A 19,738-nucleotide genomic window follows, 5' to 3' on the forward strand; every position below is an offset into this window, starting at 1 on the left:
CATGACGTCATTACCCCTTGCCCTAGGTCTCACGGACCCAGAACCGTTAACACCCCCCCTCCCCGCGTGACATCATCACCCCTCGCCCTAGGTCACATGGATACTCTAACACGTAGTGATCCAGAACCGCTCCATGCGTTCAACGGGTGCGAGCGAGAGGAGATGATGGGCGGCGCGAACGAGTGCGAGCGAGAGGGAACGATTAACAACCCCCTCCCCGCGTGACGTCATTACCCCTCGCCCTAGGTCACACGGATACACTAACACGTAGTGATCCAGAACCGCTCAGTATACATCTACTCCCATTTTTTCTTTAAATCCATTAAACACTCTTTTTTTTTGCAGCTTTTACTTATTCCTTTTGTGCTTCAGTAATAGCTGCAGTTTTACAAAAGTCTAATCGATAAGAAATATGAAGAAGACACTCCATAAATCGGATCCATGCATGCAAAGTTGATAGTCCGAACTCGTAATTTGCAACATTTTTGGGATTATTTATAATTATGTTTAATTTATTCATTTGGCTTGGTTGAGAACCACATATATAACAAGTTGCAGCGGATGGAGTTTCCGTAATTGCTTGGCATACTTTTCCATCAACCATTGTCAATTTCATATTTGGTTTCACCATATATATGCCATTTTCGGTTTCGATTTTAACTGGAATTAAATTCTTAATTTTACTTTTTATTTGACTTCAAGCAAAGTTTTTTCCTTCGTCTCTTTAGCGAATTCAAATTTAATAGGCCTGCAGTATTTAGTAGCAGCAGGTTGAGGATTCTTCCAAATGTCTTCATTTGTAGACATATCTTTTAAACAGAGCGGCACCATTGATATTGTAAAAATTGCTTCATCAGTTACCTTAGAATCTTCAAACTTCTGTTTATATTCGCTTTGATCGGATGACCCGTCACATCCCCATTTCAGTATTAATTCTAGTTCGATTATTCTATTGCTGATTGGTGGTAGTAAAATATTAGGCTGTTTAATTAATCTTTTTGTTGTGTGATTAATAAGTGATTGGAGATCGACGGATGCACCCTTTTCTGTTATTATAATTGATTCCGGATAACATTCTTTTTTCGCAAAACTTAAATTTTTATATAAAGGATAAATATTTGCATTCCTTTGCGCAGCGTTAATTCGAATGCACTCATATTGATATTTTGTAAGTTTTGCATCTTCGATCAAAGCTACAGCTTCATCAGCTGTATATGGTATAATGCATGGGTCATTTTCGTTATTTTTTGTCGTATCGTCTTGCTGTAATAATTGGTTTATTACATTAGTTAATTTTCTTTTACCAGCATTTCGCAGCGATTGTAAAAATGCTTCCTCAATCTCTTTTTCACTGTAGTTATTTACTATTTCGATTAATTTCCTCCTTTTTGTAAAAATTGAGGAATTTAAAAAGTCTCTATTTGTTGGCCTTCCCCGTTTTTTTTCAGAATCAGTTAGTTTTATTTCAAAATTACTTTCTAGCCACTTTTTATATTTTTTATCAAACGCTTTTCTTTGATACATAACATTTTTTAATTTTGCTCTAAAGTTTTTAATATAACCATTATGTAATTTGTCTTCAACTGCTGAATGCAATTTAGGATCTATTTTACGTTTAAACGTAAGATAAAAATAAGATTTTTCATTTAAGTTTTTTCCGCTAGAGGGATATAACAATATTGACTTACTTGCTGATAAGAAACAGTTAAAATAGTATATATAATAATTCTGCTTAGTGCAAAATTTGCTTTGAGAAGCGATATTATGTCTCGAATTGAATCTTTTTCATACGATACGATGGATTCTTTTACTATACCTCATAAGGTATTGTGTGATTTTCTATTTAACAATAGTGATGCTACAGAAACAGACTTACTACAGCATTTAATTAATGTTTATAAAATAGATCCTAAATTGCATTCAGCAGTTGAAGACAAATTACATAATGGTTATATTAAAAACTTTAGAGCAAAATTAAAAAATGCTATGTATCAAAGAAAAGCGTTTGATAAAAAATATAAAAAGTGGCTAGAAAGTAATTTTGAAATAAAACTAACTGATTCTGAAAAAAAACGAGGAAGGCCAACAAATAGAGACTTTTTAAATTCCTCAATTTCTACAAAAAGGAGGAAATTAATCGAAATAGTAAATAACTACAGTGAAAAAGAGATTGAGGAAGCATTTTTACAATCGCTGCGAAATGCTGGTAAAAGAAAATTAACTAATGTAATAAACCAATTATTACAGCAAGACGATACGACAAAAAATAACGAAAATGACCCATGCATTATACCATATACAGCTGATGAAGCTGTAGCTTTGATCGAAGATGCAAAACTTACAAAATATCAATATGAGTGCATTCGAATTAACGCTGCGCAAAGGAATGCAAATATTTATCCTTTATATAAAAATTTAAGTTTTGCGAAAAAAGAATGTTATCCGGAATCAATTATAATAACAGAAAAGGGTGCATCCGTCGATCTCCAATCACTTATTAATCACACAACAAAAAGATTAATTAAACAGCCTAATATTTTACTACCACCAATCAGCAATAGAATAATCGAACTAGAATTAATACTGAAATGGGGATGTGACGGGTCATCCGATCAAAGCGAATATAAACAGAAGTTTGAAGATTCTAAGGTAACTGATGAAGCAATTTTTACAATATCAATGGTGCCGCTCTGTTTAAAAGATATGTCTACAAATGAAGACATTTGGAAGAATCCTCAACCTGCTGCTACTAAATACTGCAGGCCTATTAAATTTGAATTCGCTAAAGAGACGAAGGAAAAAACTTTGCTTGAAGTCAAATAAAAAGTAAAATTAAGAATTTAATTCCAGTTAAAATCGAAACCGAAAATGGCATATATATGGTAAAACCAAATATGAAATTGACAATGGTTGATGGAAAAGTATGCCAAGCAATTACGGAAACTCCATCCGCTGCAACTTGTTATATATGTGGTTCTCAACCAAGCCAAATGAATAAATTAAACATAATTATAAATAATCCCAAAAATGTTGCAAATTACGAGTTCGGACTATCAACTTTGCATGCATGGATCCGATTTATGGAGTGTCTTCTTCATATTTCTTATCGATTAGACTTTTGTAAAACTGCAGCTATTACTGAAGCACAAAAGGAACAAGTAAAAGCTGCAAAAAAAAGAGTGTTTAATGGATTTAAAGAAAAAATGGGATTAATAGTTGACAAACCAAAACATGGACATGGATCATCTAATGACGGTAATACAGCACGTCGCTTTTTCGCCAATTGTCAAACAACATCGGAAATAACCGGAATAGATGAAAGGCTAATTGTAAAATTTAGCATTATTTTACAAGCATTAGCTTCTGAAAGGGCAATAGACCCATCTAAGTTTGAAGCATTTGCTTTTGAAACTGCACAATTATATGTTAGTCTTTACCCTTGGTATTACATGCCTGTTACAGTACATAAAATACTTTTACATGGGGCTGATATTATTTGTCACTTTCACATCGCAATTGGACAGCTATCGGAAGAAGCTGCAAAAGCTCGAAATAAAGATTTTAAACGTTTTTGCCAGTATAATACTAGGAAATGTTCGCGTTTATTAACAAACGAAGATATTATGCACAAACTTTTAATTTCTTCAGATCCTTATATAACTTCAATTAGAAGATCTTGGATAAAAAAAATAAAAACTATAGATCCCGAGGCTGAAAATTTATTAAAAGAATGTGTATAATATTTTTTGTAAGAAAAAACCTATATTTAACTTTTCCCATTTTTATTGTTAAATTTTCATATTTTTTCATATCAAATTAGTTTTCAGCGATACTAAAAAGTTTATTCATATAACTTATTGCGAAAGAAACTTTAAAAATAATACTTTTAATTTAATTTTTATTATTTCCACATTACTATTAATACTATATTTTTTTTGGAAATTTTTGGGGGTTTTTTTTTAAATCGAAAACGACAGTTTTGTGAGCGATAGTTCAACGATTAATTAAAAAAAAAAACATCGCGATTGGTTAAAAATTACGGTCTGTAGCGATTTTTGAACGAAAAATATCGATTTGTCCCCTCTGTGCGGCGGCTCCCGTGTCCACTTCGAAAGTCATTTGATGTTGCTCGACCAGGAGCGGCATAATGAATTTGATACTGGCGTTGGCGGTGTCGATGGTGCAGATTTCCTCGACGATGTTGGCCGCTTCCTTCCTTTTCCTGAAGCACACTCGCGCCAGATGCCCTTTCTTCTGGAAGAAGCTGCATTCCACATTTTTGTGAAGCGTACACTCATTTGCGTGTCCGGATTCAGCTATCAGTCGAATTTTTTAATGGGCCTGGAAATAAACGACAAAAAGTTATTTCGTAAAACTCTATGCGCGTTCATCAACAGATATGTTTAAGTATTTTCCGTGGGAAATCACATAAGTCGAGGCAATGAAAATATGTGGTGTGTCGTAGGAAGCAGATATTCTAGGCGCGACAACGTAACGATAAGATTTTTACGTATGGAATTAAAAGACTTGATAAGACCCTCAAGAATTCGAACACAACGAGTTGATGAGGCTGCGAGAAGAAGAGCGGCAAGACAACAGAAAAAAGCAGCCGCGCCGGTAGCCGCGGTGGCCAAAGAAGATTGTGCAATTTCCTCGATGTCGTCTGATAATACAACATTGATAAAATCTGTAACTGTAAAGCGAAGAAGAATTGTACTTTCTTCGGACGAAGAATCTTTAGTGGACGTTACGACAATAGATGAAGACAAAAATTTAGATAAAAAACAAAAAGCAAAAATTATCGATAACGTGCAGATCGTACCTCCTCGAATACCTCAAAGACCTCGAACGCGTTCGTTGGCACTCTTTACAACAGAAATGGACAATGCACTGGTGGACAACATTCTTGAGATTGCGATTTTGAGAAACAATTTGGTGTACGAAAAAATCAAAACGCGTTATGCCACGCTGTTTAAAAACATCAACGCCGGACAGATGCAAAATCGTATAAGGCAAATAATAATGCAGACAATAATTAACAATGTTAGTTATAAGAAAATAATGGAACTGAAAAACCTGGCGGAACACCAAGGTATGCCGTAAGCAAAACTAAAACTAAAAACTTAAAGTTTGAAAAAAAACATAAAAAAAATATCAAAAAAAAATAAAAAAGTATAAAAAAAAAAATTTTTTTTTTAAAAAGATGGACCCCCGTCGACGGCCGCTACCTTGACGTGGTGACGGGGTTTAAAGATATTTTCTTGCGTTTAAGCGTGAAAAATGTCTGAACCAAAAGCGGCCAATTTAGAGAAATAGCAAATTTCTAAGATTAACAATGAAAAAGATTAGGTTAGGTTAGATTAGATTAATTCCACAATCTTTTAACAAAATAGCTTGATTAACATAATATTTTTTTTGTACTTATATTTTCCGAGATACAGCAATTATACATAAGTTGTGTAATTAAAAAAGTAAAAGTTTTTTTACAAAACACATAATTTAATAAAAAACCTTTAAAATCACGAAAAATAATAAATATATTAATAAAGTTGTATATACAACTAAAAAAGGCATCAAATTATGGTCATTGTTATAAACAAATAGAAAGTTTCGCAATATTTTAAAAATCTGTTCGGTGCATCTTTTTGCATTTTAATAACTACATCAAATTTATATATTATACTTTTCTGTACTTTTAGTAGTTTCCAAGATACAGCAATTTTCTAAAATTTTGGTGATTTAAAAAATTGGCATACCTCTACTGTACAAAAAAATTAATAAAAAACGTGTAAAATCAAAAAATATGTAAAATGTGTTAATAAGGTAATATAGAGAATTAAAGAAAACATCAAATTTGTCCTATAAAAAAAAATGGTTTATTATTTAATTGTGGTAATTGTTATAAACAAATGGAATATTATGCAATATTTTAAAAATCTGTTTCGTGTATCTTTCTGCATTGGAAAAAATACACAAATTTTGTATATTACATTTTTTTTTATTTTTTATAGTTTTTGAGATACAGCAATTTTATAATTGTCAAGGTGTTTAAGCGCGGGGCGCAAATATTATTTGTTGCAGGAGAGTATATTGCAAAAAAACAATTCAAAGTCTAAGAAAAGTCAAAATATATCAATAAAATTTGCGGGAAAGCATTCTTTGCGTTTTTCCGAAAAATTCAAGTACAATAAAGGACCATGTTTTTTATGGTACTTGAGTAAAATTGTTTTTTTTTTTTTTAATTAAAATTAAATGTTTTATGAATAGAGAATGCTTTTAAACGTGTTTTAGTGTACAAACAATTTTTTTTTTTTTCTTTTTTCTAACTTATAAAATTTTTATTCTTTCAGAAAATGTCAGATAGCGAGCACACCAGTCATAGTACAGAAAGTAGGAGGTCTTACTATTGGGATAGGATCCAAGATGAGCTTGAAAATTCAAATCTGTCTAATAGTATTACATTGTCATTTGCGGGAAATGTAACATTAGATGATATTGCAAAAAACACAACGAGAACAATAACTCCAGGTAAGTAATAATTTTTTTTTAATTCTTATTTTTATTTTTATTTTTATTTTTTTTTTCTATAATCTATTTTATTTCAGAATCTGTTGTATCCTATTTTGAGCTCTGTGAACGCACAGAATTTTTTTCCTGGGAAGTGCAACTAATAAATCGATACTTAACGATGGCTGGAGGAGAAGGAATGGAAGCTGTAGAATCACTAAAACGTTATTGGACATTTCATCCCATTCCACAATATATACTTGCAAAAAGTACAAATAATGAAAAATTAACTGGTGAAGTACATAATAATCAGACGGATCCGCAGCCCGGATCTTCAGGAATTAATACATTCTTTTCCACAGAAAAAATTTTCCGTGGAAGAGAATGTACAACATCGTGTAAAAGAAAGCGCAAAGATTCAACAACGGAGGAAGAAGAATTTTTAAGTCCGGATTTTTCTTCCGAATAATAATAGTAAAAGTATAACATTAATTTTAATTTAAATTGTCATTATTAATAATTCTTTTATTTTCAGGTACAACGTAACATGAAAAACAAATCATTCATTTATTTTATTTTGATATTGTAACGGTTTATTATATTCAATAAACTTTTCATTGTGTACATTGTTTGTTTTCTTTTAAACCAAACATTTTTTAATTAGTTATAAGTTAACAAACGGACAAATCGACAAATACCTAACTTTTTTTTTTTTTTAATTTTAATTCACTATTAGTCGGTAAAACAGAAATCTACCTTACCATCAGTAGGTTAGGTTAGGTTAGGTTAGGTTAGGTTAGGTTGTTTTTCGTCTATACGTAATTGTAAGTACGCTTTCTTTAAATCTATTTTAGAAAATATAGTCATTCCTGACATGCAAGAAGATAGTTCTTCTAATTTGGGCAGAGGATATTCATCAATAAGCAAATGCTTATTAAGTGTCACACTGTAATCTCCACAGATTCGTACTGAGCCATCCTTTTTTAGTGCGGGGACAATTGGAGTGGCCCATTCTGATGATTTAACGGGTATTAGAATTTCTTTCGCGGTCAATTTAACTAGTTCGATTTTAATTTTATCTTGCATCTTGAATAGAACTGTTCGATGCTTAATGAAAACTGGTTCCGCATTATTATCTAATAATGTAAATTTACCCACGTAAAATTTAATTGCTCCATTGCGATCCGTAACAATATCGTATTTTTGTAATAAATTTTTTATTATTGAATTTTTATTAACTGTATGTATGGATGGCGTAATCATTTCATCATCGGTATTTAAACCATCCATTTTTTTTGTATTTACTAGTTCGCGGAACCATTCTCTGCCCAAAAGAGGTTTACAATGAATTTTAACAATGTATAAATTTAAATTTAAGTTACGATTATCCGATTTAACACGCACTTGAATGTAACCGATTGTATTGATCGGATCTTTATTGAAAGATTGTAATCTTACATTCGGCGGAAAAACTCGATGTGACGGGAAGAGTTTCTTCGCGTCTTCCGCACTAATAAGACTCACGGCGGCTTCCGTGTCCACTTCGAAAGTCATCTGATGTTGCTCGACCAGGAGCGGCATGATGAATTTGATCCTGGCGTTGGCGGTGTCGATGGTGCAGATTTCCTCGACGATGTTGGCCGCTTCCTTCCTTTTCCTGAAGCACACTCGCGCCAGATGCCCTTTCTTCTGGCAGAAGCTGCATTCCACATTTTTGTGAAACGTACACTCATTTGCGTGTCCGGATTCAGCTATCAGTCGAATTTTTATAATGGGCCTGGAAATAAACGACAAAAAGTTATTTCGTAAAACTCTATGCGCGTTCATCAACAGATATGTTCAAGTATTTCCCGTGGGAAATCACATAAGTCGAGGCAATGAAAATATGTGGTGTGTCGTAGGAAGCAGATATTCTAGGCGCGACAACGTAACGATAAGATTTTTACGTATGGAATTAAAAGACTTGATAAGACCCTCAAGAATTCGAACACAACGAGTTGATGAGGCTGCGAGAAGAAGAGCGGCAAGACAACAGAAAAAAGCAGCCGCGCCGGTAGCCGCGGTGGCCAAAGAAATTTGTGCAATTTCCTCGACGTCGTCTGATAATACAACATTGATAAAATCTGTAACTGTAAAGCGAAGAAGAATTGTACTTTCTTCGGACGAAGAATCTTTAGTGGACGTTACGACAATAGATGAAGACAAAAATTTAGATAAAAAACAAAAAGCAAAAATTATCGATAACGTGCAGATCGTACCTCCTCGAATACCTCAAAGACCTCGAACGCGTTCGTTGGCACTCTTTACAACAGAAATGGACAATGCACTGGTGGACAACATTCTTGAGATTGCGATTTTGAGAAACAATTTGGTGTACGAAAAAATCAAAACGCGTTATGCCACGCTGTTTAAAAACATCAACGCCGGACAGATGCAAAATCGTATAAGACAAATAATAATGCAGACAATAATTAACAATGTTAGTTATAAGAAAATAATGGAACTGAAAAACCTGGCGGAACACCAAGGTATGCCGTAAGCAAAACTAAAACTAAAAACTTAAAGTTTGAAAAAAAACATAAAAAAAATATCAAAAAAAATAAAAAAGTATAAAAAAAATTAAAAAAAAAACAAAAAACAAAAAAAAACAAAAAAAAGTATAAAAAAAAAATTTTTTTTTTTAAAAGATGGACCCCCGTCGACGGCCGCTACTTTGACGTGGTGACGGGGTTTAAAGATATTTTCTTGCGTTTAAGCGTGAAAAATGTCTGAACCAAAAGCGGCCAATTTTTAGAAATAGCAAATTTCTAAGATTAACAATGGAAAACATTAGGTTAGGTTAGATTAGATTAATTCCACAATCTTTTAACAAAATAGCTTGATTAACATAATATTTTTTTTGTACTTATATTTTCCGAGATACAGCAATTATACATAAGTTGTGTAATTAAAAAAGTAAAAGTATTTTTACAAAACACATAATTTAATAAAAAACCTTTAAAATCACGAAAAATAATAAATATATTAATAAAGTTGTATATACAACTAAAAAAGGCATCAAATTATGGTCATTGTTATAAACAAATAGAAAGTTTCGCAATATTTTAAAAATCCGTTCGGTGCATCTTTTTGCATTTTAATAACTACATCAAATTCATATATTATACTTTTCTGTACTTTTAGTAGTTTCCAAGATACAGCAATTTTTTAAAATTTTGGTGATTTAAAAAAGGCATACCTCTACTGTACAATAAAATTAATAAAAAACATGTAAAATCAAAAAATATGTAAAATGTGTTAATAGGGTAATATAGAGAATTAAAAAAAGCATCCAATTTGTTTTATAAAAAAAAAATGGTTTATTATTTAATTGTGGTAATTGTTATAAACAAATGGAATATTATGCAATATTTTAAAAATCTGTTTCGTGTATCTTTCTGCATTGGAAAAAATACACAAATTTTGTATATTACATTTTTTTTTATTTTTTATAGTTTTGGAGATACAGCAATTTTATAATTGTCAAGAAGTTTAAGCGCGGGGCGCAAATATTATTTGTTGCAGGAGAGTATATTGCAAAAAAACAATTACAAAGTCTAAGGTAAGTCAAAATATATCAATACAATTCGCGGGAAAGCATTCTTTGCGTTTTTCCGAAAAATTCAAGTACCATAAAGGACCATGATTTTCATGGTACTTGAGTAAAATTGTTTTTTTTTTAATTAAAATTTAATGTTTTATGAATAGAGAATGCTTTTAAACGTGTTTTAGTGTACAAACAATTTTTTTTTTTTTCTTTTTTCTAACTTATAAAATTTTTATTCTTTCAAAAAATGTCAAATAGCGAGCACACCAGTCATAGTACAGAAAGTAGGAGGTCTTACTATTGGGATAGGCCCCAAGATGAGCTTGAAAATTTTAATCTGTCTAATAGTACTACATTGTCATTTGCGGGAAATGTAACATTAGATGATATTGCAGAAAACACAATGAAAACAATAACTCCAGGTGAGTAATAATTTTTTTTTTTATTCTTATTTTTTTTTCTTTTTTTTTCTATAATCTATTTTATTTCAGAATCTGTTGTATCCTATTCCGAGCTCTGTGAACGCACAGAATTTTTTTCCTGGGAAGTGCAACTAATAAATCGATAGTTAATGATGGCTGGAGGAGAAGGAATGGAAGCTGTAGAATCACTAAAACATTATTGGACATTTCATCCCATTCCACAATATATACTTGCAAAAAGTACAAATAATAAAAAATTAACTGGTGAAGTACATAATAATCAGACGGATCCGCAGCCCGGATCTTCAGGAATTAATACATTCTTTTCCACAGAAAAAATTTTTTGTGGAAGAGAATGTACAACATCGTGTAAAAGAAAGCGCAAAGATTCAACAACGGAGGAAGAAGAATTTTTAAGTCCGGATTCTTCTTCCGAATAATAATAGTAAGTATAACATTAATTTTAATTTAAATTGTCATTATTAATAATTCTTTTATTTTCAGGTACAACGTAACATGAAAAACAAATCATTCATTTATTTTATTTTGATATTGTAACGCTTTATTATATTCAATAAACTTTTCATTGTGTACATTGTTTGTTTTCTTTTAAACCAAACATTTTTTAATTAGTTATAAGTTAACAAACGGACAAATCGACAAATACCTAACTTTTTTTTTTTTTTTAATTTTAATTTACTATTAGTCGGTAAAACAGAAATCTACTTTACCATCAGTCGGTTATGTTAAGTTAGGTTAGGTTATGTTAGGTTAGGTTTGGTTAGGTTAGGTTTGGTTAGGTTAGATCCAATAAAGCCATTCTGCACAGGATTCAGAGGGTCATAGCTATTAGAGCAGCAAGAGGATATTCTACAATAGCCTACGATGCGGCTTGTTTGCTGGCCAAATCATCCCCGTGGGAGATTATCGCAGAGATTTACGCTGACAACTATCGTTGGCGACAAAATCTTCTTCACACCCGTGGTATCGTTCCTACGCTATTAATGATGAGGCGTAAAAAACGTAGATACGAGCAACTTATTATTGAGAAATGGAGTGAAAGCCTTGAATCAACTCGGACTGGTCTTCGAGTAGTAGAGGCCATTCGGCCCATTTTACAAGAGTGGCTTATAACCAATAATGGTCCCATGACGTATCGGCTTACACAAGTACTCTCAGGCCACGGGTGTTTTAAGAGTTATCTGTGTAGCAGAGCAAGAAGGGAGATAAACGAGCAATGTAGTCATTGCTCTACAGGTGACCAAGATACAGCGCAACATACGCTAGAGTTCTGTTCTGCATGGGCCTTACAGCGTTACGATCTGACGCGCGTTATTGGTAATAACCTTGAGCTACCGATAGTTGTAAATAAAATGGTTAGCGAAAAGGCAAATTGGACGGCAATGATAAACTTCTGCGAGGAAATTATCAATCTCAAGAAGATCGCTGAAAGAGAAAGGGAGTCTGATTTGCAGGCCCCTTTATGCCGCAAACATAGAGGAGGTAGGAGAAGGAGACAATTTAATCTTCTTCCCTAGCCATCTTATACAAAAGGTGTTAATAATATTTAGAGGGCCATGTTCTTGTGGCAATGCGCCTAAAGGTTAAGCCGTCAGGTAGATGCTCACGCGTTCCCGGCTTTCCTTTTGTAGCGCCAAAGATGGCATATCGTCAGGTTTTAGTGGGTAGTGGGCAGGCAATTTCAGCCGTAAGTCCCGACCCCCACATAACCTCCTCTTACTAAAATGAGAGGAGGTATCCGTAAAGAGTGGATTTCCTGACGTTAAAAAAAAAAAAAAGGTTTGGTTAGGTTAGGTTAGGTTAGGTTAGGTTAGGTTAGGTTAGGTTAGGTTAGGTTAGGTTAATTTTAGGGTGGTCACCGGACATGGTGCGTTCGGTGATTACCTGTGCCGCATAGGTAGGAGTCGCACTCCCAAATGTTGGGAGTGCGACAATAGCCGGGACTCGGCCGATCACACTCTGGCCGAGTGCCCGGCGTTTGTGGAGGAGAGGGCCGCTCTTAGAGCGGCGATAGGTGATGACCTCTCTCTCCCGGCTGTCATCAAAGCCATCACGGAGGGAGAGGCGGAGAAGGAAGCGTTCTTCTCCTTCTGCGAGGCTGTTATCTCGCAGAAGAAGGAGAACGAGAGGGTTCGGCGCGGAGAAGTCGCGCCGGGCCCTCTGCAGGTTGGGACCCCGGGGGTGCGACAAACTTGTCGTACTCGCCGGGGTGTTAGGGCGCATTTGCGCCGAAGTTAGAATTAAGGGGGGGACCGTGGGGACTTTACCCCCACAGGATTCCCTTTCCCAATTATAATCGGCCCTTCTTAGGGCCAAGGTAGGTGGGCCGCGCGCCGGTGATAGCCTCTGGGAGGCGGGGGACCCAATAGCTCCCGAAAGGGTGAGGGTCTTTCCGCCTCTCAGCTTGAACCGGCCGCGGCCTTGAGCAGAGGAGGGGGTGGCAACATAGACGGCTGGAAACCGTCTGCCGCCCCCTCGCCTAGGAGTTGGGCGTCGGTGAGAGCGTGGTGGTCCCCTCTCACCGAGAAGTTATCAACATCAGGAAGTGGCCCGGTCAAGTCAACATGACCGGGTGCCGGGGCTCCCCTCCGTCAAAAGAGGGGATGTCCCTGGCCAAGCAGAGGCCCCCCTTAGTCAAATGGGGGCCCGGCGATGCGCGGGCGGTGCGGAGTTTGCAATACATCCGTAGTTCCCGTGCCGCCCGCAAATCATTGCTTGCGCGAGGCCACCCGTGTGGTTTTAGTGGGTATTAGGCAGCACGTTTGCATAAGACCTGAGTCCCACATAACCCCCGGAGTTCCCAAGCCGGGGGTATCCGTAAAAGGATTTTTACACGTTAAAAAAAAAAAAAAAAAAAAAGGTTAACCTTAGGGTGGTCGACGGTACTCTCATCCAGGTGAGGTCAGACATTAAATATCTTGGCCTCACTCTGGATGAGAGATTGAAGTTCGGCAAACACTTTGCCAAGGTGGCCCCCCGGATGAGCCGGGCGGCAGCCACGCTGGGCCGACTAATGCCCAACTTGGGGGGCCCCCTGTTGGGTGTGAGGAAGTTGTATGCGGCAGCTGTCCGCTCCATTGTTCTATACGGGGCACCCATATGGGCGGACAAGCTGCCGCAAGATAGAAAGGCCCTGGCCAATTTCCGCCAGGCCGAGAAGAGGCTGGCGACGCGGGTTGCCCGCCTTTATAGGACTACAGCTGCTAATGTAGCAGCTATAATGGCGGGCATCCCGCCCATCGAAGTGGAGGCGGTGTCCTACGCTGAAAGATATAAGCGTAGGACCGCCATGCTCCGCCGTGGAGTCAAACCCACGGCGGTAGCGCTGGGGAGGTTGCGCCAGGAGTCTAGGCGCGTTGTGTTGGAGAGCTGGGAGGAGCAAATTATAAATGCTCCTCCCAGCGCTCCCGGTAAGAGAGTGCTGGACGCCGTTCGCCCTTGCTTCAAGGACTGGGTGAGCGGCGTCATCCAACAGGGCGGACTGCCCTTCAGAGCGGCACAGGTGATCACCGGACATGGTGTCTTCGGTGATTACCTGTGCCGCATAGGTCGAGAATCGTCTCCCAGATGTTGGGAGTGCGGCGCAGGTCGGGACTCAGCAGATCACACACTTGCTGAGTGCCCGGCCTTCGCGAGTGAGAGAAGGGCTCTGATTAGCGCATTGGGTCCGGACCTCTCCCTCCCGGCGGTCATATCAGCCGTGGTGAGAGGGGAGGCCGAAAAGGATGTGTTTGTCTCCTTCTGTGAAAACGTTATTTCACAGAAGGAGACTAATGAAAAGATAAGAAAAGGTGAGATTCCCCCCCCCCTTCTATACCGGGGAGAAACGAGCCTCCCGTCCGAAGAAGAAGACTTCGACGGGGGACTCCAGCGCATTTGCGCCCGCCTTAGCGGTGCGGGGGGGACGGCTAATTCCTTTACCCTATCCCCCCTGTACATATCCCCTGTACATAATATCGCGAGCTTTATCTCTTCGGAGATAACGAGAGGAGAGATCGGCTCTTTTAAAAGCCAAGTCACTGCTGGATTCATCCAGTACTTGTATTCCAGTGCTGCGCACCGGAGGGCAGGGGGACCCAATAGCTCCCGTAAGGGTGAGGGTTTCTTCCGTCTTCCTGGTGCCTCGGCGCGTTTGGTGAGAAGGGGGAGGCATCACGGGTGGATGGGAAACACCTGTCTTCCCCTTGCCCATTTGTGGGCGTTGGCGAGAGGGTAGTGGTCCCCTCTCGTCAAGTTATTTGGATGGTGGCCCGGTCAAGCTCAATGACCGGGCGCCGGTAAGCCCTCCTTAGCCTTCAAGGAGGTGCTTCCGGCCAGGCAGAGACCCCCTAACATCTGGGGGTCCCGGTAGTGGGCGAGCGGTGCGGTGCTTGGAATGTGTTTACGATTCCCGTGCCGCTCGCCAATGACTGCCTGTGCTAGGCCACTCGTGAGGTTTTAGTGGGTATTAGGCAGCACGTTTGCATAAGACCTGAGTCCCACATAACCCCCGGAGTTCCCAAACCGGGGGTATCCGTAAAAGGATTTCCTCACGTTAAAAAAAAAAAAAAAAAAAAGGTTAGGTTAGGTTAGGTTAGGTTAGGTTAGGTTAGGTTAGGTTAGGGTACTCCCCTAAAAGCAGTTCGCCAAAACCTCAAGGGCCACAGATGCCGACCCTTTATTAGGTCGGTGTAGGTCTGTGGTACGGGACTTGGCGGTCCCGAGGTGCCTGAGCCCGGCGACCACTTCGCCGAGAGGATGGGTTTTATTCCCCCCAAGGTGGTAAGGGAAGGTAACCCGGAATGCAAATCCCGGCCGGCTGGGGTCGCAGGGGAATTGGTTTCCCTACCATGCCAACCCGGGGGGGGTGGGTAGGGGGCCTCCCGCTCAAGCGGAGAAGATCCCTTTCTGAGGCATTGCACGCGGGTGCTCCCGCAGCCGAGGTTAGGGATTACCTCTACCCGTTTCCGGGGCGTACGTGGTGCGTTCCTGGGGCGGGTATAAGTATACGCACCGGAGTTGCACACCGGGGGTGTGACCCCACGGTCTCCGGGGGCGTACGGTTTTCCGGCCTGCGGGCTGGGCACCTCAGGGAAGACGTAGAGAGTGTTCCGGGCCGCTCGGAAGTCTCCGAGGTGGGCCTGGTCACCCCGGGGAGGAGGTTGTGACCGCCACGGGGCCGCTCGGACGTATTCCGAGGCGGGGCTCGTGGCGCGTCTCTGGACGGAAGAAGGAGGCGGCTAGGTCGGAGTCGGCAGGGCGGGCACCCAATCGGCTTAGGGGAAGGAAAACCCTACACAAACCATTTTAAAGGATACTACTATGGAAATGGCAGATCAAGAGAAGGCAGTTTTACCGCCTCAAGGGATTCGGACCCTTAGAGACCGGCGTGGTGGGAGTGCCGTCCCGGCTCCTGCCATGTCGTCATCCAACGACGGGCGATCCAATGCTTGCTCCGCAGGGGCGTTGGTGGAGACTGCGTCTGCGAAGAACAAAGAAGAAGAAGGAAGAGATAGGTCCGATTTGGTAGATCGGGGGGAGCGTTCCTGTTTGTCGGAAGAAGAAAGGGAAGCTCAGGAGAAGACCGCACCGCTCACGGATACCGATGGGGAGTACTTAAAACTCCCACGTCTTGTGGAAATGAAGATAGTGAAGCGGGCTGGCAGCAAGAAGAAGACGGGGCCGAAATCTACAACACGAGTTGGCCCAAGAAGCAGGACTAAACAGCCGTCGGATCTGCCTGCTAATTTCTGCAGCGTGAGGCCAAATTTTGGCTCTCCCCCGCCTCTTTCAGGTCTAACTGAAGCAAGCGCGGCAACTGCAACGGAGGAGGAAGAAGGAAACGTGGCGAGATGGACAGCCACTTCCGATCAGGACACCGATGTGCAGGATACAGGCGCTGAGGTTGTCTACATTGATTCCTCTGACGCTTCAGACGCGTCTATACGCACCACAGCGTCGGGAGCATCCAAGAGGACGAGAAGAAGAAGAGGCGGTGACTCGGGTAAGAAGACTCGTCGGCTCATAACCCGGAAGGATCGATCTTCATCTTCAGAAGAGAACTTCTTTACCGGGAATGAAAAGAAGAAGCGAGGGCGCCCCATTGTCTCAGGCAAAAGGGGTTGCGATCCTCGCTATCCAGGAGAAGGAAAAGTAGCTCGATTCTCTCAAAGAAGAGATCAAAACAATGAGGAGAATTGCAGAAGGAGGTTAGGATCCTTCTGATTATAGGGACAAACGCCGCACTGATAAGGTGGAGCAGCTAGAGCAAGAATCCGTGGGCCTACCTATTCAGGCTATAGCTGCGGAAATTCTGCAAACCACCAAACAGATCGAGGAAGTAGCGGTAAAATTTAATAATCTTAAGGGCGGCTTTGTGCGCATTTTAAGAGATGCCGCTCTTAAAATCGAGGTTAATGCAGATGCGATGACGCGACAAGCTTTGCCGTTGAAGGACTCAAATGCTCAGGAAATTGAGCAATTTAGAGCGGAGGTTATGAAACTGCGAGAAGAACTGAAACAGGCCCGTGACTCCGCAGTGGTCCTTGAAAAAGGGAAAAGGCTTAGTGATAAGCTTAGTGAAAGGGACGATGCTACCGGAATGGACATAGATGAGGAGGAGAATTCTAACACCATCCAGCCTCCTCCTCCATCTGTAACTTTGCCTCCCAGAGAGGAGTGGCCTCCTGCAATAAGGCCGGCTATAAGAGGCAAATGTAAAAAGCTTCCAGAAGATGATCCAGAGGTATTAGCCGCAAGAAGCTCTGCTATTTCTGCTTCCGGTCGTAAACCAACACCGAGAACTATCGAAAATCTCATAGATAGTAAACTCTCTGCATTTGCAAAGACAATGCAGACGCAAATGAGAGAAATGGTAGCTGCGTTAGTGAAGCAGTTTACCCCTCAAGCCTCCTCGGATGGGGCCCGGAAAGACGCCCCCAAAGCACCTATCCCTAAGGATGGCACAAAAGGACGCCAGGTTCCCAAGAGAGAAGACAGAGAGATAAGCCGATCACGGAAAGGCGAAGTCAAAGGCCAGAAGCCTGAGGCTTCTACTTCTTCCGTTCCGTCAGCTGCAGGAAAGCAGCCAACTTCACAGAGGAAGCCAGCAAGCTCCAAACCTTCCTCTCTTCAGAAGAATGTTCCTGAAGAAGCCGCTTCGCGCCCCACTGAAACGTGGTCTCAAGTGGCAAGACGCGGGGCGACTAAGAAGGCGAAGAAAGTGCTGAAACCTGAGACTTCTTCCCTGAAAACCGCCAAGGCGGGTAAGGAAGACAAGATCAAGGAGAGCAAGAGACGTCCAGCTACGACAAGAGCTCCTTCCAAATCACGTGAGATGCAGCCTAAAAAGCAGACGAAGAAGAAGAGAAGGAGGGTGCCGAGAACTTCGGCCATCGTTCTCTCATCTCGCAGCGAGGGATATGATAAACTTATGTCTGAAGTACGCTCAAAAGTTAAATTATCTGAGGTTGGCATTAACGAAAAGCTGACCATGCGTACTACAGCAACCGGGGCCTTACTTATTCAGGTTCCCGGAAACGAAAATAGTGGCAAAGCTGATGCTTTGGCCAGTTTGATGAAAGAGGCGCTGGCACATAAAAAGGACGTGATTATAACTCGTCCTGTCACCACTGCCGAAATAAGAGTTTGGCCTCTTGAGCCATCAATTACGAAGAGCGAGGTAATTGAAGCAGTGGCAGATAAAGGTTATTGCCAACTGGCAGATATACAAGGCGGTGATATAAGAAAGTTGCCCAATAATATGGGCAGTTTGTGGTTGAGGCTACCTCTTGCCTCTGCTAAGAAAGTGGCAGATGGTGGCACTCTAAGTGTTGGCTGGTCAAAAGTGCGAGTGGCTCTTCTTGACCCTCGCCCGCTCCGCTGTTACAAGTGTCTTGAGCGCGGCCACACAAAAGATAGATGTCCGAATTCAAGCGATAGGTCCGGACTCTGTTATCGTTGCGGCGAATCTGGGCATGTAGCTCGAACATGTTCGGCTCCTCCTCGATGCCCTATCTGTGCAGATATCGGAAGGAAAGCAGATCACATCCTTGGAGGTAAGACCTGCACTACTCAGAGAAGAAAGGGGATCCCGATAGGCGGAAATAGCAAGTCCCGCCTTACTGAAGAATCACCTATGGAAGTAGAAGTACAATCCACTTTTGGCGGGCTACCTCAAAGATCGCCCCAAAGAAAACGTCCCCTGGAGGAGGGAGACAAGCCTGTGACTACTTAATGGCCCTGTCTCTACTTCAGGCCAATTTATGCCACTCTCGCGCAGCGCAGGACTTATTTCTGCATACGCTCGCAGAGAGTGGCTGTACACTCGGGGTTATCTCTGAACCCCATCGCATTCCAGGGAATCATCCTTCCTGGACAGGAGACGAGACAGGAACAGTAGCGATAACATGGCGGTGGTGGCGAGGAGCTCCACCTTGCGCACCTATAGGACGTGGACATCGTTTTGTTGCGGTTCATTGGGGCCCCGTGGCAGTCGTAGGCGTGTATCTGCCTCCGTCGGGTTCTCTACAGGAGTTCGAAGAATGGCTAGAGGACATTGGGATCTTCATCGATGGACTCCGGCCGCTTCCCGTGATTCTAGCTGGCAACTTTAATGCGTGGTCGGTGACCTGGGGCTCTCGACAGACTAACAGAAGAGGCCGAATTTTGGAAGAGTGGACGGCGGCGAGAGACTTAGTTCTCCTCAACAAAGGGAGTGAGTCAACGTGCGTGCGACCGCAGGGGGAGTCTATTATAGACTTAACGTGGGCCACCCCTGCGGCCGCTTACATGGTTAAGAAGTGGGAAGTTGCTACGGGCCTTGAGCACCTGTCAGATCACAGGTATATTCTATTAAGGCTCGGGACCCGTGGCGGCCCTTCTGCAAGAGTAAATAAACACTCTGCGGAAAAAAGATGGGCCTATAAAAAGATAAGGGAAGATGTTTTTAAGGCTTCCCTTGAGACCTCCTGCTGGAGCAGGGAGAACTGCGAAGATCCTGCCGTACCTGATGTCCAGAAGCAGACGGAGTGGATTATTGAGGCCGTAACAAGCGCTTGCAATGCCTCAATGCCGCGAGTGAGAAGTAATCCACGTCGTTCCGCCTACTGGTGGAATGACAACATAGCGGAGTTGCGACGTGAGGCTACGCGGAGACGAAGAATAATTACGCGCAGTCGTAAAGACACATCAAGAAGAGCCTCTGCCCTACAAGATTATAAGC

The 19,738-nt window shown here is 40.9% G+C and overlaps 3 protein-coding genes across 3 annotated transcripts; 2 read left to right on the plus strand and 1 right to left on the minus strand.

Moving 5' to 3' along the window:
- Positions 1-687: 687 nt before the first annotated feature.
- LOC139106709 (uncharacterized) lies at positions 688-1,583 on the minus strand. Its single transcript, XM_070663647.1, has one exon. The coding sequence runs from the start codon at positions 1,522-1,524 to the stop codon at positions 688-690; it is 837 nt and encodes a 278-aa protein (XP_070519748.1). The 5' UTR covers positions 1,525-1,583.
- Positions 1,584-11,522: 9,939 nt separating this feature from the next.
- On the plus strand, positions 11,523-12,053 carry LOC139106710 (uncharacterized). The gene has a single exon (XM_070663648.1). It carries the CDS (start codon positions 11,523-11,525, stop codon positions 12,051-12,053), a length of 531 nt encoding a protein of 176 aa, XP_070519749.1.
- A 1,703-nt stretch (positions 12,054-13,756) lies between these two features.
- Positions 13,757-18,751, plus strand: LOC139106711 (uncharacterized). The gene is made up of 3 exons (XM_070663649.1): positions 13,757-14,239; positions 15,829-16,668; positions 16,778-18,751. The coding sequence occupies exons 1-3, from the start codon at positions 13,757-13,759 to the stop codon at positions 18,749-18,751; spliced, it is 3,297 nt and encodes a 1,098-aa protein (XP_070519750.1).
- The last annotated feature ends 987 nt before the right edge of the window (positions 18,752-19,738 follow it).

The sequence above is a fragment of the Cardiocondyla obscurior genome, linkage group LG11 (assembly GCF_019399895.1).
Source record: "Cardiocondyla obscurior isolate alpha-2009 linkage group LG11, Cobs3.1, whole genome shotgun sequence".
In the NCBI taxonomy this organism is placed as follows: domain Eukaryota; kingdom Metazoa; phylum Arthropoda; class Insecta; order Hymenoptera; family Formicidae; genus Cardiocondyla; species Cardiocondyla obscurior.